The 26571-nt window shown below is 39.8% G+C and overlaps 1 protein-coding gene across 4 annotated transcripts in view; it reads right to left on the bottom strand.

The window, feature by feature from the left end:
* Positions 1-4770: 4770 nt before the first annotated feature.
* Positions 4771-26571, bottom strand: part of epha8 (eph receptor A8) — a 130161-nt gene continuing 108360 nt past the window's right edge. Inside the window, exons 10-20 of one of the 4 annotated variants that reach the window (XM_008410260.2) lie at positions 25736-25898; positions 23076-23208; positions 19545-19612; positions 18558-18683; positions 17193-17378; positions 16778-16839; positions 14089-14316; positions 10352-10501; positions 10070-10260; positions 8755-8913; positions 4771-7373 (exon numbers count right to left, since the gene is read on the bottom strand). In XM_008410260.2, coding sequence (XP_008408482.1) covers positions 7259-7373; positions 8755-8913; positions 10070-10260; positions 10352-10501; positions 14089-14316; positions 16778-16839; positions 17193-17378; positions 18558-18683; positions 19545-19612; positions 23076-23208; positions 25736-25898 — 1581 coding nt within the window. In that variant the 3' untranslated portion in view covers positions 4771-7258. The remainder of the gene's footprint in view (positions 7374-8754; positions 8914-10069; positions 10261-10351; positions 10502-14088; positions 14317-16777; positions 16840-17192; positions 17379-18557; positions 18684-19544; positions 19613-23075; positions 23209-25735; positions 25899-26571) is intronic. The other 3 variants (XM_008410262.2, XM_008410261.2, XM_008410263.2) reach the window with 3 other exon arrangements.

The following is a 26571-nucleotide window of genomic DNA, read 5'->3' as shown; positions in this document are numbered from 1 at the left end:
CTTGAAGGTCAGAGCTGCGACCCGAACACAGGAAAAACTCATTAGAAATTATCTTTGGACCATGTCAGGGCTAAATGCTGCAGCAGGCTTCCAGCAGGAGTATCTAGGATTAACACAGAGACACAGGAAGTGTAACGCTGTGGGAAAAATATTCCCATTTATCCTGTTATTGATTTTATTTTTGTTTGTTTGTTTTGGTCAAACCATAAAGTTTCAGATCATCAGATAACTTTTAATCTCAGAGAGTGAACCAGATCAAATGTAAAATGCAAGTTTTTTGATAATTTCATTAATAAATGAAAAACTACACCCAAACCAAACTGACTACGGGCGAAAAAGTAACTGATGCTGTCTTAAATTATAATTAAGCAGATTTCTTTTTTTTTTTTTTTTTTACTGAATTGAGCTTCACTGCCTGACCTGTAAGATAAACAGAACCTGTCTGACAACATGAAGTACACTAAAGGACCTCAATCTAAAGAAACTCAAGAAGATGAGAAGAAAAAGATACTGACATCTGTCAGGCTGTAAAGATTCACAAAGTGATTCCTTTGGAACCACAATGAGAAACGTAACACACGAATGAAGGAAACAATACCGGGGACTTGGAAAAGAAACCAAAAATCATTCCATGAACACAAGGATAACTCATCCAGAAGCAAAGAATTTGCTGGCCTCACTCACCTCAGTTAAGGTCAGAGTTCAAAATTCAACATGAAACAAAAAGGCTGAAATGTTCTGAAACGTTCTGAGGCCAAAAATCAGTTTTGACCAGAAATAAGATGCATTCTGTGGACTGATGGAACAAAAAGAAAAACTTTCTAAAGAGTGTGTGTTCTATTGGATGTGAAGCAGAAAAACAACATTGTACTGACAGTCAATGATTGGTTGTAGTGTGTTGTTGTTGGGTTTAGTCTTGATTTCATGGTGGTTGATGGAACCATCAAAAATGTCACTCTTGATAAGAAAATCCTAAAGGCTGGTACGTACTTCGTTTGAAGATGAATCACGTGGTTACAATCCGTTTTCTCCCTCACCTGCAGGCCACACCCCCTACAGCTCAGAGGCGGAGCTTAGGGTAAATATGTGGCACACTGTATGCCCTAAAGACATTCAGGGATTTTTCAAACATGACTTTCTGAAATGTGTATGGTGTTGATGAGAGAATGACATTACAACGTGACGTAAAGATTAAAAAGTCAATTTTGTATAATAGCCCCTTTAAAGCCTCTTGCATGATTTAAAAACATGAAATACTGTGCTTTCATTCTGTGTACACTGGAGCTTTTAATAATAAATATTTCTCAGAGAATATTTGAGAAATATTCTCTGAGAGTGCAGAGTGTCGCTGTTTTCGTCTGAAGCAACTTTGTCAAACGCCGGCGCCATCTGGTGATGTAATGAGGGTAAGTCAAAATGTAAACAGCTAAGGCTGGGTGCACAGAAGCGGAGGACATTGTGAACGATTTATCTGTAAGTTAGGAGGAAGAAGCTGGATGGAGTGATGGAGAAGAGGAAGCTGGTCCTACTGGAACCAGACTTATTGAGCCGTGTAGTTCAGGAAGCAACGATGACTCCAATGTTTTTGGGGAGGATAATAGGAACCGTCGCCTCTAAATCACTGATTATAATAAACAAATAGTATGAATATGATAGTTATTTATCTTTAAATCTGATTAAATTCAAATAATCCAGTAACTTTAAGATTACTGGTTCAAGTTCTGTGTGTCCTAACATGTTCTGAGCATGTTGTTCATTAACCAGCCTCCCCATTCCTCCCATTTCTACGTCTTCAATTCCATTTTTCTACTTCTGATAATTGCATAACATCTCTTTCAGCTGACATCACGCAGCGTCAGCACACTAAGTGTACTGTCGCCTGCAGAAAGAAAGCGAGCATAAATTATTCTACTTACAATTAGGATAATAAAATGATTTACAACAGCATCGTGACATTTTGAGGAGGAGGCAACAGGCGATGGCTGATCTCCATGGAGATCAGAAAACAGGAAAATTATGTGGTTTTCCACGCATGAAGAGACATCGTCACACTTTCTGTTGTTGCTCTGGAAGCCGTGGCGGATTGGCGCCTACCAAGATGGCGAGTCAGTGTTGTGGACCCCTTTCACTTAAGACGTGTGGGAACCATGCATGGTGAGAAGCTGTTGGAATACAAGCCAAAACGTTGAACCAAAGATAAAGACACCACCACTAAATAGTAAGGATTGAGTGCCGGCCGGTCCGGGTTCTACCTGCTCCAGAAACAGCTCACAGTTCAGTGTTGCAGTCACACACAGATGAACATTCCTTTATTGTGTCTTTATGAACAGTTTGCACATTTATGACTTATCATTAGCAACAAGGATGACTCATCAATGACAACAGGTCATTTCAGAGTTGGTATTGTTTATGAAACAAAACGTCTGAATAAATAATGAGATGTGAACAAATCGGGCCTTTTTTTTTTTTCTTCGTTCCAGTGACTGAACATCCTGTATACATTATAAATCAATTCATCTAGCAAAAAACAGGTCCTAGCTTTAGAAAATATGGATTTACAGTTCAAGCCCTGTGACTTCAATAGCATCCAAAAGGAAAACAAAAGTCTGAAACCAGTAGTAAAATGTCACTATAATACAAGAAATATAATAAAGTTCTCTCTAATAAAAACAGTATCAACCAATCAGAGGGAGTTCTACCAGAAAAGACATTCTCCTGTTCGCACAAATCGGACAAGCTTTAGAAGTTTAGGCAAAGTTTTTAATTTGAAAACATTTCACTGACATGTTGTTTTGTTGCCTTTTGTCAGGACTGAGGCAAACCATGTGAGCAGATATCAAAGTAACACTTTATTTTACAGCCTTTGCAGTTTGTGTGTCATGTTGTTACCTCATAGTCACACAGATCTATGTCTGCAGATACAGTACCAATAAAAATTATTCATTCCCTTGGATGTTCTTCACTTTCGATCCATTATGATCAACAAAGTTTGGCTTTTTGGACCAAAGAGTTGAGATAAAATGCTTTAATGTTGAAGTGAAAATGTATTTCTACAAAAATAATGACAATTAAATAAAGTATTTCACATAAATGTTGCATGAATATTCCCCATTAACTACATGCATATTTTTATTTGATTGTAATTATTTTTGTAGTAATCGATTCTCACTATAACATTATAACATATTTATTTTGTAATGTTTTTTTTCAAAAAAAGCCAAATTTTGTTGATTGTGATTGGTTTTTAAAAGCAAAATCAATCATAACCAACAAAAAGGGTAAAACATTCAAGGGGGTGAATACTTTTTAAAGGCACTGTATTTACTTTTGGATCATCTAAAAAGAATCAGCACTGATCCTGACTTTACTTCAGTAGACTTAAGATACAATACCATTTTGTTGAAAAAAATAATAATAACACAAGGATTTTCGGTTGTGCTACATTTCTTCCAAGAGGAAAAAAAAAAACAAAAACAAAACATTCAAAAATGTTTAATTTTACCACCATTTTGTCTTCAGAAATCACATTTTCTGAATTCTCATTTAACATTACAGCAAGAACGGCACCTGAAGTCAGAATGCTGACATCTGGAAGTTACCAATATGAGTCCAATATCAGTTTCCAGTATTGGTGACATGGCACATAGTCATTAGCACATTTTACATTTTATGTTTCAATACACACACATGAAATGTTCCTTTTGTGTTTCAACACGAAAACATGGAGAGGAAAACCAAAAGGACTTGTGCTGGTAATGGCAGCTAAAACCACGACTAAAAGCAGATCTTCATGTCAACGTGGTTCCAGATCTGAGCTCTAACGTCTGAGGAGAATGGAAAACGTCTGGTTACACAGCGGACATTCGATGACACAGCGACAAGATATTATGTGTGAATCTGATGTGAAACATATGCAGGGTGATATTTTTGCATGAAAGATATATAGAATAAATATTAAGAAGCTGAGCAGTAATGGTGACTGTAATTTGTGACATTTCTACGTTTGGAAATATGTCCATTATCTGCTAGTTTGATAGGCAATTCGATCAACGCTGATGGAGAACAAACTGAATTTGTCTTGATTTAGCAAATACGAAACGCTTTGTTGGACATGAGCAGTCATATTGGATAGACTGGATGTCTTTGGAAAAGTCATTGTTTTGCTAAAAAAAATCTATATTTATTCAGTTTTTTTAAATATACAAGTACATATCTTTTTATTTTTATCTTTTTTTTTACAAATGCTCATAATTTACTTTAATTCTGTTATTTTAAGAGCACTACCTAAATTATACAACTTATTAATTTGTTTCAATTGGCAGCTATAAAGTTAGGTACTGTGTTGGAGTTAGCCAGCTATCAGCTAACAGTACAGACAAATATTTTAGATTGTCAAACAAATGTTAATAACAAACAAAGACAACCTATATTAATACAAAACACTGTTTTCTAATGAGTTGATTTATTTCAGGAAAAATAAATAGAGTCAAATTGTGCAATTATCTGATTAATGGAAACAATGGAAGGTTTTGGATGGCCTAGTCAAAGTCTAGACCAGGGGTGTCCAAAGTTGGTCCTGGAGGGCCGGCGTCCTGCATGTTTTAGTTCTCTCCCTGGTGGCAGTAACAACATTTTCATCATGTCAATGTTCTTCTTAGACCTCTAACGAGCCATCATTTGATCCAGGTGTGTTAAACCAGGGAGAGAACTAAAACATGCAGGACGCCGGCCCTCCAGGACCAACTTTGGACACCCCTGGTCTAGACTTAGCTTTGATTGAGATGTTTAGACAGGATGTCCATGTAAAAAAAAAAACACTCCAACTCTTCATCCTGCTAAAAACAGCAGGCCAAAATTCCTTCAAAATAAAAGACTCACTGCCAGATAATAAGGCTCCATGGCAGTTGTTACAGCTAAGCTAAGCTATCAGGTTTAGTGAGTGATGTCTTTTTCATGTACAGACAAGTTGTATATGAAACCAACCTACAGATAGGTTGGATATTTCGTTATTAAATCTGTCTATTATTGAATTTTTTTTTTAAACCTGCTTTATGTATTTATTCGCGTTATCTTTGTCTGATATTAAAATGTGTTTAATGATCTGAAAAGTGTCAAAAAGGATCCCAGGAGAAATCTGTGTGGGCGCAAATACGTTTGGACAGCACAGGAGGAACATCTCAGACAAATCATCAACCCCTCACAATCATGCGCACACACACACACACCACACACACACACCCCACACACACACATACACACAAAAGGATAAATTACACGTATAGTTTTGAGCAGCAGGAGGAAGCTGGAGAACCCATGCATCTACGAAGGACGACATGCAAACAACAACAACCCAAAAAGCAAAGCCAGGATTCAAACCCAGGAGATTCTTGCTGTAAGACGGTGGTGTTGGTAGCTGTGCCACCGCGTTGCCTCGACGCAGATTCACTTTGATGTGAAACTTCTCTTCTTTAAGAAAGTAAAACTTTTTTTTTTTCATTAAAGATGTGCTTTCGTTGAAATAATTCCTGAATCAAAGGCTGCTCTAATAAGAAAATGCATCCCTTTAAGAATGGACTCCATAAAACCTGTCAAATGATGTGCTTTTTAAAACACATTGTAATGTGTGTTTATACAGTCAATATAAAATATATTAATTTATATACAAACCTTATTTTCAAAGGTTTCTTTTTTAATTAAGCAAAAAAAATGAATCTGTCGTTAATTTCTTTGAACCTTTACGTGCCAGACAAAATCGAAAACCTAGAGTTAGCGTCATTTCCGTTTATTAGCACCGTAACACTAGAGACAGTTAGGAGAGGCAAAGAAAGTAGCTTTATTGTTAACTAAATACGAACTAAAAACCACATTTTAGTGACAACCATATGTCATTTACCATCTGAATGGATTACAAAGATGTTCTTAGATTTAAATGTTTCATCTTTAGAAATTTGAATATGTCAACTGTAACATAAAAACTGTTTTTATGTTACTGTTTGTTAAGCTAAACTGTCGAAGCAAGGACGTTGTTGAAGCAAAGAGAACTGGATCAAAACAAAATTATACAGTTTCACACAAACTTGGTTTTGACTGTTTAAATATTAGATCTAAATACAAAAAAAACATGTAAAAGTCCATATTTCTGGTATTATAGGATGGTATAGCATGGATAACTGAATGCTACTTTGGAAACATGCTAAAGTCACAACATTGTTTTGTTTCTCAGTTTTATTTCTATTGCAAAATTTCAGATACTAACGTTGTGCTCAGCTGGCCTGCCTGCAGTCCAGATCTGTCTCCTGCTGAGAGCGTGAGGTAGACTTCAAATCCCTTATTCAGCAAGCTGGCCACAGATTTACCTGTGCACCGCATGTAATGTTAACACACACAAAACCCCCCAAAACAGAACAAAAACCAGACGCATCTCCCAACTGTCTGAGTGTTGCTGGCTTTAGCTTTTAGATTAGCTTATTTATTGTCTGGCAAATAAAAGATGCGATAAATCACCTAATCCTTTAGCTAGCGCTGTGTGTTCAGTTGTGTTTCAACTAGAAAGCCTCTTGAACACGGAAAGATTGTAGAATAAAGTGCACTACAGTTGAGTTATACACATCTTCCGGGTACAGCAGCTGCAGGCCGGCCGGCCAGGAGGTTGTAGAGCTCCAGCGTGGTTCGTGTTGGGAAGCAGGTCTGACACCGCAGCCTGCTGTCAGAGCTCAAATCTGGGGTGAAGCTGGAGACGACCCCGGCCCTCTGGTGAGCCCCGGCTCATGTTCTCCACTTCAGTCTCATTCTGAACCGCTCTCTTCTAAAGTTTATTGGTGTGCCTTTCTGCAGCGGCATCAGAACGTATCCAAACGCGCGGCCCGTGCTACGTCACCGCAGGGCTCAGGCTCCTCCCTGGGACTGGAAGTCACACTACTCTCATATATTCACCATAAATTATTATAATTTTTTCATTGTAGACAACAAACTTAAAATTATATGTCAGAATTAAGGCAGTCTTTTCATTCTTAAACAAGAGATAAAATTGTATTCAGTAGGAAGAGAAAAAGAAAAGGTAGGTCCCAAAGATGTCACGTTTCCTTGCTTCCACAGGCGATCCTTTTACGTTTTGTTCTTAAATTCTCAAGTAAAAATCTTGGAGAGTTCTTAGATAGCGTCTCGTCCTGTTTACCTGTCGGTTTTGTGTTTCAAGGCGTCCTTCTCGGCCTTACAAAAGCCTGGGCCCGTGACGTGGTCAGTAACCTCGGCTCTGGAGTTATACGTGAACCGATGGGACGCTCTTGTTGAGGACCTGCGCTCTCATTAGCTGGACGCTGGTCATGATCTTCTTCTGATGACCCATGAGTGTCACGCCAAGCCTCTGGATGTCCCTGGTGACATGAAAACTGAATCATTTTCATCATCCACACTGGCAAAAGCAGTGCTGTGGAAAAAAGAACCTCCCCTTTAAACAGGCTTTCGAACTTTCTAAGACTGTGTGTGTTGGTTGTGTTTAGGGGTCGGACCCAAGAGGCAGGCGATGAACCAGAGTGTAAGATGATGTCCAAAATGGAGAATGGAAAAACTGACAGAGAAACGACTGAGCCAACAGAACAGAAAAGAACAGGGAGGAAAAACAAAGTCGTCGAGGAAAAATGGAGGACAAGGACTGACAGAAAGACAAAAAGCTTTGCTTCCAACACAAATGTGGACAAAACTTTGTCAATATTCCGCTAATGTAAAAAAACCCCAAAAAAACAACTAACCTTGCAATTGCTGTGTTTCCAGATAATAAGAAAGGCAGTTAAAATCACATGTGGATACATTTGTTTACGCGATAAGTCATTAAAAAACATGCAGCGCCTTCATCCTCCAGCTACTTCCTGTCATCTTCTTCTTCATGATTTGCACCAGTGGCAACATCCGATTGTTGATCATGTGACTTGTGTGAGACACACAAAAAAAGCACATTTCTATTGGAGTTTTACGATTAAAGCAATTTCAGTACGGCAGACAAATCACCTCAGCCTAGAGCCACAACCTTTTAGCAAAAAACTTTTCTTTTTTTTTTTGTTTCAAAATTGCTGCAAATTTAATTTCAAAATGTCAAATTGCTCAATTGGTCAATGGAAACACAGCTAAAGAGAGCAGAAGAGCTAATCACAGTTGAGTGGAATCAGCTGGTGAAGGGAGCAGGCAGAGGCAAATGAGGAAATGATGAACAGCCGGGAAGGTGAGAAATAAACAAAGCAAGAAGAAAAGAAAACCCGACCCGACACATACAGTAAACACAAAGACACAGTATTCTAAAGAATATATTTTAAAGCACAAACTATGCGAATGAATTAAGTAGCGCCATCATATAAACTAAAAGTGTAAGAAAAACATTGAAGAAATAATCAAAACATAAACATAAATGAAACTGCTGATCATTACAGTAGCGCTCTGCAGATTCACAAGGTTGCAGTGTGAACAGCTGGCTGTGCTCAGGACTTTAAAAAAAAGCACATTGTGAGCTTTTAAAGAACACTGGAATTTATTGTGATTTCTTAACTTTTGTCTTATTTGATTAATGTTTTTTTTAGTCTGTTTGGGTCTGCTTTGTGACTTCTCTTCTTAATTCTACTTAATGATCACTGCTCTGTACCAAGTTAATAACCACTTGAATAAAATGTCTTAATTCCATTTAATCTAGTTGATTTACTTACAACAACCATTTCATATTTCATAGTTTAAGGAGTATGATAGTTCTCCATCATAGTGCTGACTCACCCTTGCTTCATGCTGATGACGTGTCCCAGAGTGTGGAAGCCCCCTGCTGCAAAGTGTTCTTTGTATCGGCCCATCTTTATGGTGTCCAGCCACTCGTCTACGGAGCTACAGCTGCTGAAGTCAGGGATGGCTCTCTCCATTAACGGAGGACTGCTTAACCTGCAGCAAAGAGAAAAGGGAAAGGCTTCGGTTATGGGATGGAGATGAAACTGGACAAAAAAAATCTTAGCTGAAGCTGGGGAGCAAACAGTGAGACAGAATCAGCAGGAGTTGGAACGACAGACAGGTTAGTGTCTGTGGTTGGATGAGCGCTGCCTCGGACACATCGAGGCTGTTTTCACACCCGACAGTCCAGTTGACTCGGTTCCATTTGGGACTTTTCAGCTGCTTTGGTTCACATCCATAAATTGAACGCTTTGAAAAAAAACTGTTCAAAGTGAGATTTTAATGGGTAGAGGATTTCTCTTTGTCTTTGGTAAAAGACCATGAGCCATTTCTCCTGCAAGTGTGAAACCTGTGAGTTTGTTCTGGTTGTATTTACCCAGAATGCCCTGTGGTGTAGTCACTTCCTGCCTTTGGAGCGGTTTCAGGTCCGCTTGGTGTTCACAAATGCATTCAAACTGAACCCAGAGTTAGATTAGCAGGACCAGAGTTCACTTTTCTGGTCTGCATCAGACTTTGTGCCTTCACATCTCCCCAAACGAAGCTTTCTAGGCAGACGGACTGGAGTTTGATTAAAGCGGACAAAACGGAGGCAGTATGAAAGCACCTAAGAGAATCCTTCCACTTTCTTCTGTCTCAAGTATAGATTATATCTTCTGCTGTTGCACGATGCTCACACACCAATAACTCTTCAGGACTCGGTATCTAACTTCATGATCTCAGGGAAGGTCCAGCTTCAGACAGCATGTCCCCTCAAATATGCCACCAGATTTACTGAGGATCAACGTCAATACCACAGAATGGACTGTAGTTAACACACAGAGAATTCATCACAAAAACGATGAGGAAAAACCTGTTTGTAACTTTATCCAACCACATGCACATTTGACAGCAGACAATTGATTCTGGATTTACTCTGCCTCTCTCAGTAGGACACCTAGTAGCCTTACAGTCTGTCGGCATATATTGTCCTGAAAATCCTCTTCTCTGGAGGTGGTGCCTTTGCTCTGACTGGTAGCTTAATCTCCTAATCACTTAAACCAATATTTAATGAAATGCTGGCACACCGTCTGATCAAATTAAGCTGGGCGTGTTGCACAGCAGAGCCACGTCGCGTCGCCGCACACAGAGATTCGGCGAGCCTCCCACCTACCTGCAGAGAGAGTCCATGGACTTCAGGTTCTCTGGGTTGCGGATTAGCTTGTCGAGAACGGTGACTATCTGGCAAAAGCGCGGCCTCTCGTTGCGATCTTTCTGCCAGCAGTCCAGCATGAGTGTGTGCAGGGCAGCGGGGCAGCCCATCGGTGCGGGCAGCCGGTAGCCCTCCTCCACAGACTTAATGACCTGCAAATGTTAAGCAAAAGTCACACGTCACTGGCGCAAACAGAGGGAAGAACTCTCCCGGCAAAGGTCGGATTTGGCTGACGACGCTCACGTCTCTGTTGGTGAGATTCCAGTACGGCCGCTCTCCGTATGACATCACTTCCCACATGACCACGCCGTAGCTCCACACGTCGCTGGAGGAGGAGAACTTCCTGTAGGCTATGGCCTCCGGAGCCGTCCAGCGGATTGGGATTTTTCCGCCCTATATGTCAGTCCGTTCAAACAGAATCCGACAGCGTTATATGCTGCTCCTCTGCAGCTGAGAAGTTTCTCAAAAAATATGTTGATTATCACTGGAAGTAATCTTTAAAGTTGTCATGCCATGTGATTTATCATAAGGTATACTTTATTTTCCAATTTATTTACTCTTTAAATATATATATTTTTGGCAACGATTATATTCAGCAGCAAACTTAAAGCTGCAGTAGGAAGCTTGTATAAAACATGATCTTTACATATTTGTCACCATGTTGTTACAGCATAGTATGAGACAGATAATCTGTGAAAAGATTGATCGGAATGTACCGGTGGAAAACAACCAATCAGAGCCGGGAGGAGGGTGTTAGCGCTATCAATCGTGTCAATCATGAACACGCCCCCAAATGTGCTAATGGCAGAGAAACAACTCACTGTAACAGGAAAAAAAAAAACATTTATATGTCGTTGTTGGTGGCCATGTTAACTAGACTTCGCATTCACAACAGGCTATGTATCACAGCAGAGAGAAATCATATCATAGTGTGAGGGAAGTAAGATGAACGAATGATTGACAGGCCTAAGCCCCTCCTCCTGGCTCTGATTGGTTGCTTCTTGTTAGCACTAGGAGCACTGGGAAAAGTCAGAGGAGCTTGATTTTTTTTTACAGATTATCTGACTCATGCCGTTCTGTCACAACATAGAGAGAGTTTCAACAAATATGTAAAAAGTATATATATATTTTAATAAAAGTTACATAAAGACATTGAAGGGAGACTGATGAAGAGGTTGGAAAAAGGATTTCCATCCCTTGAACCTTTCCACATTTTGACATAAACCACCAGCTTGAATGTATTTTATTCATATTTTTGTGTTTGTCCAAAACCAGCAGCTCGTAATTGTGAAGTGAAATTGCTTCCAGATTGTTTTTGCCAATAAAAGCCTGAAAAGCTTAAGTGTGCCTGTGTGACGCTGTGCAGGAGGACCAGCTACAGCTCAACCTTTCTTCCCATCAAATCTGACGAAGACGAGCAACAACCAAACATGTTGCTGCTAGCATGATTCACCGAGGAGAAGGTGATGAGCGGTGGAGACAAAGTGTTCTTCATGTTGCCAGTGCACTGTGTTCAGCATGGAAGCACTTTGTATGCCTTACTGCTGAAAATGTGCTATATAAATAAAATTACCTTTACCTTTAAGCTCTACTTGTAGAACAGGTCTATTTACTGGATACAAAAAGTTCATGTAAGTTTTTGAAAAAAACTAACTGGACACCATAGTAACCCAGTCTATATAGACATGCAAAGAAGTTAGTTGTTTTACTGACTCACTCATGTTATCATAGATTGCTAGAGGTTCTATTCTTCTTCATTATACAGAATCACAGCCCGTTTCAAAACTTTCAAAGAGTTTTGAAACAGCAAATATGGGCCAACTTCTGAGACTAATTATAGAAATTTGTGGGTGCCACTGAAAGATTAGAATGTCCATCAATTTTTATTATTATTCAGCTTGGAGAATTCTGTAGTTTAACATTTTTTCTTTAAATATATATATATATATTAATAGCTACAAATATGGTCGTTTGTGGTTACATTAAACTATTATGGTGTAATTAACTTAAACACTGCAATTTATTTTGCTCCTCTTTGAAGAAAGGTGCATCGTCTTGCTTCTCTTTAATGTCGACAACCAAACAAAAGTGCTAAACACGAAGGTGTAAAGGCGACACATCTTAACTTCATACTTCAGCCCGACTCTGTCGCCGCCTTTATCTCAGGAAAATGTGGCGTTTGGTAAAAGTTTCCTAATCTCCTGGCAGTAATGAGGATTAATCTCCAAGTACTATCGAGCATTAATTGGAGGTGTGCTGTAATGACGCTGTGCTTTCTCCACTATCTATCGCGCTCTGCGATCCCTCTCCTATCAGGACGACGCCGAGCTGCTGCTCATAATCCCTCTGCATTCTGTAATATGATTGCTGTGCTTAGACATTCTGGGACAAACAAACGCGTTATTTTCATCTGTGTGCTGTTAAGTGATAGAATCGGATTTTGAAAGCTTTTTACTTTTTTCACTTGAAACTCAATACTTTAGCTCTCAATGGGCTGCAGGATTAATACGGAGCTACTCCCGAGTGAAGCGCCTCCACAACCAAGACAATTTTTACTTTGCTCCCACTTTCATATGACTTGATTGAATTTGATAGTATTGCTTCTGTAAAAGTGTTTTGGAACCGAACTTTACTTTGTCTTACTTTCTAGGCCAAACGTCAATCTATGAGTTAATTTTTTCTTTTAACAGTGTGAATTGTGTGTGTGTGTGTGTGTGTGTGTGTGCGTGTGCGCGTGTGTGTGTGTGTGTTCATGGGTGATCACCCGCTCCTGTTGTCATTAAGTTTTCTGTCATTTTTAAGTAGATTTAATTAACTTTAATTTTCTTCCAAATTAAAACTACACTTTGAAAGATTCCCTGCTGTTTGTCTCACAGAGTGATCCTTCGCCTGTTTCACACCGTCTTCATCAACTTACTTTAAAATTTGACTTTCAAAGAATATCCAGCGCATATCATAGATAAGATGTTTAAAGGATATGATTAAGATCAAATGTTTAAAAAAGCCAAATGTACTAATTGAAAAAAGACTAAAGTTAACTCAAACCTAGATGTTTCACTGTCGAATATTTTATTCGCACAGTGGCGCAGTTGGTAGAGCTGTTGCCTTGCAGCAAGAAGGTTCTGGGTTCGATTCCCGGCCCGGGGTCTTTCTGCATAGAGTTTGTATGTTCTCCCTGTGCATGGTGGGTTCTCTCTGGGTACTCTGGTTTCCTCCCACAGTCCAAAAACATGACTGTCAGGTTAATTGGTCTCTTTAAATTGTCCTTAGGTGTGAGTGTCTGTGTGTGTGTGTGTGTGTATGGTTGTTTGTCTTGTCTGTCTCTGTGTTGCCCTGTGACAGACTTGCGACCTGTCCAGGGTGACCCCGCCTCTCACCCAGAACGTTAGCTGAAGATAGGCACCAGCAACCCTCCCGACCCCACTGAGGGGCAAGGGTGCCATCATTTTGACGGCCCCTCTAGCGCGGTGCCCCCTGGCTGTGTCCCTTGGTCTTTATAGATCTTTCACCAAAAAAATCCAACAAAATACATTTAAGTTTGTGGTTGTAGCCTAAGAACATGTGGCAACATTCAAGGGGTCTGATTACTTTAGCTAACCACTATAAAATCCACACTGTTCATTTAAAATACCTTATCAAACAAATGAAAATCAACATCAGAATCAAATATTTTGCCATAGGAATATTTTTCCATTTGTGAACGACTGGTATGAAACCAGAGAAATCCTGTTTAGAATGAAAATCAGACATGTTTTTCCATGGAGCCAATAATGGGAAAAAGTTACTCAAAGCAACTTAACACATCATCCAGCTGAACAAGGTAATCTAATTTCTAACATGTTGGTAAATCAAGTCTTTAGTGCTTTAACACTGCATCATTAATCAGTTCTTATCAAAGTCTTGCCTCTTTTGAGGCCAGGCAATTCATTTGAAAGAATTTCTGAATGTGTGTGAGTGTGTGTTGTTGCATCAATGCTTGCCTCAATGTGAAAACTCACACTGGTGGTGTATGCAGCGTCGGGGTCGTCCTCCAGGACTCTGGACAGGCCAAAGTCAGATACCTTACACACCAGGTTGCTGTTGACCAGGATGTTGCGGGCGGCCAGGTCCCGGTGGATGTAGCCCAGGTCGGACAGATAGGTCATACCTGCTGCGACGCCGCGCAGCAACCCGACCAGCTGGATGACGGTGAACTGACCATCGTGTCTCTACGAGAGGAGAGGAGAGGAGAGGAGAGGAGAGGAGATGGTTATGGTGCTGCGAAAACGTCTCCGTACCCTTAAAGGCTTGATTAGTTTTTGTTTCTTTCTCATACTCGGGTGTTTCAGATCATCATCATCATCATCATCATCAAAAGAATAAAAAAATAATCAAAAGAATAAAAAAATAAAAAAAATAATAATAATCTGAGCAAAAAGTTGTTTTCAAATTTAATTTATTAAAAAACTTATCCAGTACAGACTGGTAAAGACCAGCTCTTGGTCTTACGCTTTGCTGATAGTCTGGACTCTCGGTTGCTTCCTTCCTGGAGGTATGAACTCTGTTTATGTTTCAAATTTTGCCCAATTTATAATGCTTAGCTGTGACGTTTGTCATGAATCTTAGCTCATACTGTCTTTGCTGTAAGCAGCCGTCCTCCACTGTGAAGGAAGAAGTGCTGATCTGAATGAGGCGCCTGCTGATGATGTTAATTTAATCATTTGAAGTGTGACCAACACGGACCGAACGACTTCCTTCACTTCCTCCCGCGGTAGTGAAGGAACTGAATAGCCACTGCTGAAACTACAGGCAGACTGCAACTCTGAAACAGCAGAAAATCTACGTCATCGTTCACAACTTCTCCTGTTCCCTGATTGGCCCGGTAGAAATCCAAACAGAGAAATCCACTTCAATGGGAGGAAGTTGAGTCTGTGCTGTAAGTGAGATTAGAATTGAGTGGGAAAGCACAGGAAAGAGGTCAGGCCTGGCCCAATGTAAAAACTAGAACTTTCTTCACCTTAAAACATAAGATAACGATAATAAATCACCTATTTGAGGTTTCATTCATTAGCCTCAATGATGCCTCTTTTATGCTTGATCTGTAGAACAAGGAAATCACTAAGAAAAAAAAGAGAACAAAACAGCAAATAATGCCTCAACCTCACGAAATCCAAGACCAGGTAAGAAACAAAGTCATTATTTAAAAGGTTACAAAACCCCTGGCACTCCAGCATACCACAGTGAAGGTCATTAACCACACATGACTAAAACAGAGACTTCAGGTGAAGTTTCCAAACAGTGGTCAACCTGCTAAAAAACTCCAGGAGTGAACCTACGACCCATTCAGAACCCGACAGAAGAACACAGAGCAAAACGCAGAACTAATTGGTCTCAGGTCCTGATTCCACAATAAGAGACTGGAAACAAATGATGGCATCTCGAGATCCTCTGGACCTGATAAAGAACTATACAAGAACAGAGCATTCACCAGAGGTGGAACTTTGATCTGCTCCTTCAGCAACTGGACAACTTGACAGTAATACCAATAAATCAATCAATGAAATCAATCAGAAAATCCTAAAGGAAACTATCCAACCATCACCTTAACATAAAGTGCGCTTGGTGTGAGCGGCAGGACAGTGAACGGTTCATGTGTTCAAGTTTTACATTTCAGTGGATTGAGATGATGCAGTTCCTGCTCAAAAACTAACACACAACACTTTCCCTTAATAAATGAAATCAATATCTGAAAAGAAGAGCATTTTCTATTTACTCAAGTCATCTTTGTCAGATATTAAAATGTGTTAGACGATCTGAAACATTTAGTGTGACAACTAAAAAGGAAAAAAACAGAAGGTCTGTGAGGGGGTAGATACTTTCTGCCTGGAGCCTTCAGGGGCATATTAGGGAAAAAAAAAACGAATGAGTGTGATGATACTGAAAATGAGCCGAGTAGATTTTAATCAAGATAGAGAACACACTAAAGATAAGACAATAAAGCAGTAATGTCATAAGCTTTAAAGTCTGAATCTAAAGCATTTTCATAGAAGCAAAGACTGAAGCTGATAGAAATTGTGAATGTAACCTGTGAATAAACCTAGTAGAAACAACGCAAGACTCAGAAAGAAAAGCCTCTAGTCTTGTCAGAGAACCGACTCTTCAGTGGAGTTATTTTCTGCACTTCATGTTTTCTGCTCCCGCCTAATGATGGTTGTCTGTGCCATACCAGAGGCATAAAACGCTTAAAACTTTCTAAGTCCAAACTTCTCCATTTTACTCAAATGTGTGGTCCATGCTAGTTTGAAATCTCTACATCTTGTTTATTGCAGCCAAAACAGGACAACAACATCTGATGAAATCACGTTTAGCATAGCCTGGTCAATTCTCTCTAAACAATTAGGAGAATTGTTTAGAGAGAATTCTAAACAATTCTCCCAAAAAAAGATTATTTTTTCTTTTTTTGGGACATTTTTAAAAGTTTGCTTAAAATTCTGCTTTTTATTTCTCAGTTGGATGGAAACATTCCTACTGGGTTATGATCCAATTGTAACTGGTCACTGGAACAAATGAACCGTTTTAAGAGGAGAAGTAAAGATTTAGAGAAAACCTAAATAAAAACAGAGCTGCAGTATAAAAACAGAAAACATTGCTTCAAGAAGATTTAACAGCTGATTATAAATGAATACTGACCCTCAGGAAGGCGTCCAGAGAGCCGTTCTCCATGTACTCTGTGATGATCATCACCGGTTTACCTGCACACACACACACACACACAGAAATATTCAGCTACCTGGTAAAGATGTGCAGAAGGCAGGGATGCACCGATCTACTTTTTTCAAATAAACTGCAACAAAACCTTTCAACTGGTTCAGAAAGTGAAATTAGGGATTCTAAATATAATATAATATAATATAATATAATATAATATAATATAATATAATATAATATAATATAATATAATATAATATAATATAATATAATATAATATAACATTGCTCAGAGCACAAAACATAGAATTACACTAAATAGATCTGACCTTATGGATTGGGAACATTGTCACGATCCTTTATCTAGAATTTTTTCTAGATAAAAAAAGTCAGCGTACTGTGAGTTACCACCCCTTCTAGTCGGATAACGTTTGGATGATCAAACTGGGCCATGATGGACGCTTCAGCTAGGAAGTCCCTCTTCTGTTTCTCAGTGTATCCCGCCTTCAGCGTCTTCAGCGCCACGGGGATGTCCCGCTTCCCAGGAAGCCTCATCCGTCCATAACACACCTCTCCGAATTCTCCTGAAATCATGACAAAGCGACAGCAGAGTATTTTTCCGTTTCAATAAGTGAAACTCTTGGAAAAAATAAACATTAGTTTCTAAGAACTCATAAACATTACTTCCTGAGAACATACAAATAACACAATTTGAGAATTGTGAAGAGTTTGGATGAAGACGTACTGGTGAGCAGGATGTCAAAAAGACTCCACAAAACCAGTGCACTAAGTGTTGAAATTATACTCTGCAGCTTAAAAAACCCAGTGCATTGTAACAAGGTTCATATTTTAAAATCTGGATTTTAAACATCTCCCAATGTACTGAATATGGACTTGTAGGTTAGGATAGGATTGTACTGATTGCAGTTTTCTGGCCGATTGTTGATTACCAATTTTCAAAAAGCCTGCCAATTCGGATTTTGTCTGATACAAATATTTTTGTGTCTGAAATGTGGCTAAATATAGCAAGAAAGTCCCTGAATTGGGAACAGTGGGGTGACTGTTGTTAACTGCAAACATGCAGACATGACCTGGAGGGCGGCGCTAACAGTCAAACCTCTCAGGGGAGAGCAGAAGAGGACCTTAGACCTTAGCAAAGGTAGATAAGATCAGGGGGAAAGATCAGCTTCATATAAAAGTATCGGCCGATCGCCAATCTCCCAAAATTAGGAAAATTGGCACCGATAAATCAGTGCATGCCCAGCTTTACCCTCACACATTCTGCATCTGGTTTTGTGAATGAGACTGCCAATTCATTTGTTTTCTAAGTTAAGAGACAGAAATAGACTTGAGGCCTGACTTTTCACACAGCAAATACAGAAGCTAAGTATAACTTGCTTCTTATCTTGCTTCTTAAATCAGGAGAGCTCTGATTTCCACGTTGTGTGTTTGTGTGTAGCAACAGCAGTCATATTGTGGAGCTGACACAGTGTTAGTATTCCCTGCCTGGCTGCTGAGCTGTGACTGACGGCTCCACGCAACGCTCTGATTCCACTCCGCCATCCTCCTCTCCGCTGCACCCTGCAGCCTTTTACACCGGCCAATGATTTTAAGTTAGCCTACTCAATGAGTCTTACTGTGTGTGTGTGTGTGCGCGCGCGTGTGCGTGCGTGCGTGTGCGCGTGTGTGTGTGTGTGTGTGTGTGCCTCTGTGTTTGTCTCTGTTAGTGTGAGCGAGCCCATGTTTTTTTTTTTTTTTTTCACCTGAGCCGATGATTTTCTCGATCTTGATCCTGGAAGCTTCAATTTCTCTGGCAAATTCGTGGACCGCCTGGCAGGGGTCCTCGTACGTGTGCGGGTCGATATAGAACCTCGCGTCGGGGAATGACACTAAGATAAACAACATTAGCATTTGGTCACATAGCGGAGGACGGGAGCGGCATCACATCTGAGCCCGAGTCGCTGGAGCGCACCGGGAAAGCCTGATGAAAGGACCGGCAGAGAGACAGAAGGAGAGAACACAAACAGACAGAGGAGGAGGAGAGCGGCCTCCTGCAAGCACAGGCTGATGAAAGCTGTTTGCTCTGAGGATTTCCTTTATTATATGTGGATGAAAATGCAATCCCTTTAAAGGGGCAGTGTCACAGTATGTAAAATCGACTTTTTTTCAGCTTTACATCATGTTATGACGTTGTTCCCTCATAAAAAACATACCAGGAGTGTTGCCTTCATTCTTTCATGCATGTCTGAGAAATCCTGTAATCTCCATGGCAGCCACTCACTGTGCAAAATGCCTGATTGGACCTAGCTCCGCCTTTGAGGCGCAGCTCCTCCTCAGAGATGCTGCTTCACAGAGCAGCCCTCCCCCGCTCAGATCCTTCAGACTAGCCCAGCAGTAATTAGCAAACACCTGGTGGATCTGCACGTCTGTCAATATAAGAGCAACTTCTTAGAGAAACACTGGTAAAAATGTTGTTTAAGAGCTAATAATGGAGCCAGGTTGTGATGATTTCCTAGGGACGGAGTTTCAGAAAGAGCAGGAGTTTTTAAAGCAACAGAGGGCCAATATCAAGGTGTTAAAATGGGAAGTTACAAATGTTTAAAGTCATATTTGATCTATGCAACTGAAGTTAACATAGTTACTTAATTGTGCTATAAAATGATCCTATGACTAGAAAACACAATACTGCCCCTTTAAGAAATGTGTTGCAATCTATTACTAGTGACAACTGAGGAATGAAGTAAACATACCATGACCATTCTGGTAATGCATCTTTTCCTCATCGGAGTCCTGGAACGCTTTGCTGTAGCCACAGTGTCTATACACACACACACGCACACGCACCCACACACGCACATACATAGAGGCACACACAGAAACATACAGAGCGATGAATACAGGACAGCACAGCTACATTTCAAGTATCACAAAAAATACAGAATCCAAAATTCAAATTGGTGTCTGGGGTTAAACTCAGACATATTTCCTTTCTTAAAAGGAGACAATAGGATTTGCTTGTCTCTTCTCAACCCAGTTTTCTGTACCAGCTTGTTTTATGAGCTGGATGTAACAGTTACACCCCTAGTAAGGACTGTTAGTATATATATATATATATATATATATTTTTTTTTTAATGCAAAAATATATATTTTTTTACATAATAGTGGAACCTGTCAATATGTCATGATAGTTTGATATGATCCGTGAAAAAAAAAAAAATTGAGGTCCTCTGCCTTCTCCCAGTACTAACTACAAACAACCAATCAGAGCAAGGAGGCGGGTCTTGACACTGCCGGGCACCGCTCCACGTGGTAGGCACCAACACATGCAGCTCTCTTCCTGCTGCATGTAGGACATTCTGTCATGAATGCTAAGACAGCATGGCCACCAATGATGGTGGATAAACGGTTTTTCTGTAATGCCATTAGTACATTTCGCAGCAAGTACATGATTTGATTGACAGCACTAAGCCCCTCCTCTTCTGATTGGTTGTTTTTGTTTGGGAGCCGTGCATTTCTTCAGATAGCAACAGCAGCACATGGGGTGGAGGAGATGGATCTTTTCACAGATTATGTGTCGCAAGATGCTGTCATCACATGCTGGCAGTTTTAACACGTATGTAAAAACATATTTTTCGTATAGATGTTACATACTGCACCTCTGAAGGAAAAAGCTTGTATGAATTATTCATTAAAAAGAATAGAAAAAAAGACGGGAGAACTTGTTCACTCAAACACATTCAGAGGTTGTCAACAGATGCGTTGCTTCTACGCATGTCCTCATTTACACGTTCAGCACTTAGATGCAGGAAGTTTCAGGTCCTGTTCTGGTCCTGTCGTTTCTGTCTTTTTGATGATTAACGAACATTTTGAATATGCAAGGAACCTTTGGAAAAATGGTGTAAAACTGTTAGAACATAAAACCTCCTTGATGATAACTTGCTTTAATTTATTTGCAGTTATGAACTGAGAGCCTGCAGCCTGCTGCTGGCAGCCTGAGGGAGCTTTTCGTAAATTCATGGACCAGTAGTCCATGTTCCTTCACACCGGCATAAGTGATTAAGTGATGCAGTTATTCATCGATCCCTTTGACTGGCAGAATATGGTGCGTCTGGTAAACTGGACCATTCTAAAAACCGTGCCTGGGTTTGAATAACATCCTTATGTCCTCTGAGTTATAGCAGATTTCTTTCATCTAACAAAGTTAATTTAATAAATGTAATACGCATGAAACTGTGAACCAATTCAGGTAATTAAATGTAATTATTTGCTACAAATCTACTAAGTTGTAAGAGGGAGACATTAGAATAAAAAAAGGAGGAGGAGGACGAGGAGCCTGATGGCGGGCGTGGAAACACTGGAAGGTAGTAATTAAATTCACAATGAGTTGGGAAATTAGCTAAATAGTAGTGTGAGAAGAAAGAAATGGATCGGTTTCGAACCTCTTTCATCCTTTACAACTTATTAAGTCTAGCTCCAAGAAAGCAGTAGAAAAGGTGTTTGTCGTTGATTATCAGGGGTGTAACAGCACATCTAGATCATCAGATAAGATTACACCCAATATTGGATTCACGGCGCAGGAACGTTTTTGGGGAAAAACTGAGAATAATCCTTTTGATTTTTCACAAAATTTGACATCACAAACTGTGCAAAGAACATATGCAACATACTAAAGTCCAGATGTTTCTATACGTGGGTTTTTATGCTTGTCAATTTATTTTTCCCCTTCCACAAGGATTCTACAGGCAGAAGACTTCATGAAGCTCAATCTGAAATCGCAAACTGTGTTTCAGAGAATCTTTAGTCCAGTTTGGATTTTATCAGTCTAAGCATTTTTACTTTGGAAATAGAGACAATCATATGCAGCACAGACTGATTAAAATTTTTGACATGGCCCTTTAGTTCACTTGAAACCCCAAAGCAGATGCTCACCTTAGAGTCACTGGCTAATAATGGCAGTACTGTCACAGTGCATTCAGCCAGTTTGTCACTCTGTTAGCTTTTCTTTTTTCATCTTCTCTGTCAATTTTTTGCATTATTTTTGTCGCAATTCCAAATCTGCATTAGCTGGATTTGGAATCTATATACACAATGTAATGAAGTTACAATGTTTTTTTTTTAAATGTTCATAATTAATTATTTGTACTCTTTAAGTTTCATTGAGTCTGGCTTGGTCCAGACTCAATGTCACCTCAGCACCTTGTTTCCTTTTTCACAGTCTTCATTTGTTGAGAAAAATAAGATTAATTAATAACTTAAAGGACTTTTTAAATATGAATTCCCATAATGCAGAAGTCCCAATGTCATATGTAAATAAAAGTCCCAACATTTTTTCCTAGTTTTTGTGATTTTTTTTTTTTTTTTTTTTTTACAAAGTTACTAGGGAGAAAAAAACAGTGACAAAGTTGCTAAGTTGGCAACAGTGATGCCTAAGTCGCAGTTGTTAGTTATGGAAGCCAATAAACACAAAAGGGAAAACTCAAAAGGTACTTTCCTACTTTTTGAACTTAGTGTGTCAAGCTGAAAGGACGCACCTTATCTTTTTATAGTAGAAACTTACATCAGATTAAGTCACATCGTGACAGCAACGGAACGATGGTCCACAAGACAAAAGCTACGTTCACACAACAGGCAAATGTGACCCATATCTGACATTGGCAGTCTGAACGACCCAATTTAAATTTTCTCACCTCCCAGAAAAAATCTGCCCTGTGCCACTTCTATAGTGGCACCTAAATCAGATATGTATCCAATTGTTTTCAAAGAAGCTGCAGTTAATGCTCCACTAAAAGCTGTGATTTCTTTTCATCAGCTTCATCTTGTTATGATCTTGTGGCGATTCTGTTGTCTCCCACTGATCAATGGCTTTAAAATTGATCAATATAAGGCGGTTTCCATTATTTCTGCACTCCTGTGTCATGTCTATGTTGCCGGTCTTAAACCCTTCACACAGAAGTCAGATCGCAGCCGCATTTAATTAGTGGTATGAACAACTACGTAAAATAAGTCCAATTTCACCAAAAAAACTTGGAATAGAGCAGGAAGACCTACTGTGTGAACGTAGCCACACTCAAACTTTATTAAGAACCTCAGTGTTTAAATAACACGAGATCTTTAAAGATCGTCATTTCAATTTCCCTTTCCACAGTTTTACAGCATCTCTCATTTTACTTGCAGCCAATGATTCCTGTCGCAAAACCAGGCGTCATTTATAAAGTGCACACAGAACATTCGATCAAACACACGAAGAGAGACAGTAGCATAAAAAAGTGTTCCACACACAGCAGCGACGGGTAGTGTGGTAAAGTGTAGCCTTGCCGTTTCCTGCAGATGACGATGGCCAGGAAGGCGACCAGGCAGGACACCAGGGCCATGGAGATCCAGACGATGGTCATAGTGTTGTAACGCAGAGGAGCTGCAGAGACACAGACCGTCGGCGTTTAGCTGAGGAGAGGCTGCAACGGTCGACAGGTTACTGTTTACGCTGACACTGGTGGAGACAGGTAGGTGTTTGAGTTTAATAAGAGTCTCAGAACTTTCTAATTACATTCTGTTTGACTTTGAATGTTTGTCAGCAGCATTATGACTGCCTGGTAATTAAGTCTGTACTTAGAACTCATAAACTGCAACACGGTTAAAGAGAAGAAAATACAAACCAAACAAGCAGATGGAATCAAGAAGATTACAGCTGAATTATGGCTGAATATAAACAGAAGCAGAAAAAAATGAACATTCTTTAAATCCAGGTGGATCTGGCTTGTTATCGATTCTCAACTACATCTCGGTTATTCTAATGCATAATCATTCCTAGATCTAATCCGACCCATTGTGGTGCTGGTTGTATGGTTACTGCCAGGGTTACGTACTGTATGGTGTAGTTTTGCAGTTGTGCTTTACTCGTTCTGTTTTTGGATGCCTGATTGAACAGAGTGATGTTCAAGTTTGGGATACTGCTTTATAACTTAACTCAGCTTTAAATGTCTGCACAACGTTCTCCCCTAACCTGTCTGGTCTTCATGAGGATGTTGGTTCATTAACGTTCTTTATCTTTAATTACTCAAAACAGCTTCTGTGGTCTATCCCATTGATAGACCACAGATTGATGTTTACTAGCTCAGAAGGGGCCATACAGAACAACAGTTCTGTTTCTGCTCTCTGAACTAACTAATAGTGTTAGTCCAGGCAGCAATAGCACTGGTTAGCATTTTATTCATGATGTGTAGTGCTTATTGATTGGACAGCATGTTGCCTCCTCATCTCTCTGATGGCCTGTTGGCTTCAGAGCCAGAAACAGAATGAATCAGTACGTTTTAAAGGAAGATAAGCTGGGAGTCCCATCATGCAGCAGTTGGAGTTTTACAGACCGACAGTTTGCCACATCCCATATTATGGAAATTGGTTATTTTAATAAAATAAAAATAAATAGTAACTACAAAGTAGAATTCTGTTGTTCTGTCTCAGATGGAGTGCCCCATTAAAAGCAATAAATAAAATAAAAAGTAAACAACTCAGTATTGAGGAGAAACCACTGTTAAGAAGCAGGGCCGGCCCGAGCCTTTTTAAGGCCCTAAGCAGGGGCCCCCACCACCAACATGTCAACACTATTATCTACAGTTTAGTTGAGGCGGGCCGTTTGGGCCAATGCTCTCTTTGCTTGAAAGTCTGGCCCCCAGACGGAGCTCTTTACGGCTAAGTTTCAAATGTCTGACTAAATAAATCTTCCTTATTTTAATTGTAAGTAGTTCTTTAAATGTCCTGTGAGGTAATATACTTACCCATGTATCGATAACAAACGGAACCAGCAAGTTATTTTTGCAATTTACTGTCTATCAAACGAGTGCCCTCCGGATTAATTACACTCTCTGCAGCTGCGTTGTGAAGTTGCCGTATTAACCTGATATTTGCTGGAAAGTGCAACGTCTCCCCTTTCAGAAACTGTTGGAATTTTTCAGATAGCGATACGTGTGGTGGAATTACGGTACTGCAAATTTAGATGTGTCGCCGCCGACACGTTCCGGTCTAGAAGGTTCCCGGAGACTACAGTTTGGTTGAGGCGGACCGTTTGGTCAAAAGCCAGAAATCCGGCCCCCGGCTGGAGCTCTTTAAGCCCTGCACCAGATGCTTTATCATTCCTAAGCTACTCTATCTGTACATATCTACCATTATTAGCATCATACCAGTTATTATGGCTGTTGATTTTTTTTACCTTACAGGAGCCAAGAAAAGCCGTCAGAAAACCTGATCTTCCAACAGGACATCAGCAGTAACCATACAGCCATAATTAAATAAAATTATGAAGAGATTAACCATTATTTGTGTAACAACTATAACAAAAATACAGAAATTGCTTTTCCATGTGCAATAGCGTTTAATTTCTACTATTCAATGTTAATAAAAAATATATATACATTTATTTATTTATTTTGAACATACACAAAAAAGCAATAAAGAAGAAAAAAACAATTAAAATTAAAAGAAATTATCATGCCCAATTGACAAGCAATTTTATATTACATATATTTTATCATGCTAATGATAGGGGTGCTGTTAGGGGCTCCCTGGTGGTGTGGGGGCCCTAAGCAGTCGCTTAACTCGCTAATGCCTTGGGCCGGCCCTGACTGACACAGTCACCGAAGACCAAACCCAAACCTCTTGTTCATAATTTAACATTCCATATCTGTACAGAGATTTCACTCAATTTCAGCTCATTTTCAGAGTATAGCTCCAAAAAATGATCATACGTTTAAGGTAGCGGTAGAAATATATATCTTACTACTCTGTTTTCTCCCCATACTCATCATGACCTGAAAACTGTCTACATCAAACTCCAAAATGTGATTTTTCAGGCTGCATAGGGACACTGCACATTAAAGAAAATCAAGAATGGCTCCCAAGTGGCAGGGCAGTCGAGCGGCTGCGTCCAGCAGCTGAGTTCCGGTCACCTGCTTTTCCAGTCTGGATCTCAACGTTCTGGCTGAAGCGTCCACAGCCTGCCGACGTTCTGGCCCGAACCTGGAAGATGTACTTTGTTCCCGGCTTCAACCCCGACACCAGAGCACTGGTGTTTCTAGTTTTTAGGGTGGAGTAACTCTGCTCTTCATTGTCCTGTCAGACAAACACAGAAGGTTTCCTTTTAGATATTGTAACCATGAATACAATGTCCTTCTTTTCTCAGGAGGTTCACACTTGTACTCTTAGTTTACTCCCTGGTCATTGATTATTGTTAAAGGAAGCAAAACGTTCACCAAAACCAAAATCAAAAAGTATAATGACACTCCATTAGAAAATAAACAATTAGAGAAGAATCCACAATAAATTCCTGGGATAAAATTGATTTTCTTAATCACTTATATAATATATTGCATAATGATTACAACCTGGAAAAGTAATCTAAAGTATATTAAAATGAATCCTTAAGACCCCAAAAACGCCAGAGATTGACGTCTATTCAGTGCACTTCTATAGAGTAGACTCTTAATACAATCTGGATTAAAAATCCAGTTAATTATTCCTGTCACTGCTATCCTCACTTTGTAGAGGCAGAGCGGGTTAAACAGTTACAAGAGGTGCTAGTGAGCTCCAAAATGAATGACTCATGCGTCTTTAGCAGGGATTTTGTCTTCATCGTGCCCAGCTAATGAGGAGCAGCAACGGACCACCGCCCTCCGCATGACTCTGATTTGTTCTGTGAAGTTCTAGAGAAACCTTGAGAATACACACTGCTGACTGGTCCACTTGAAATCCTCACACACACACACACACACACACACACACATGC

The sequence above is a fragment of the Poecilia reticulata genome, linkage group LG5 (genome assembly GCF_000633615.1).
Source record: "Poecilia reticulata strain Guanapo linkage group LG5, Guppy_female_1.0+MT, whole genome shotgun sequence".
Classification (NCBI taxonomy): domain Eukaryota; kingdom Metazoa; phylum Chordata; class Actinopteri; order Cyprinodontiformes; family Poeciliidae; genus Poecilia; species Poecilia reticulata.
This window is presented reverse-complemented; position numbering and strand designations above follow the sequence as displayed.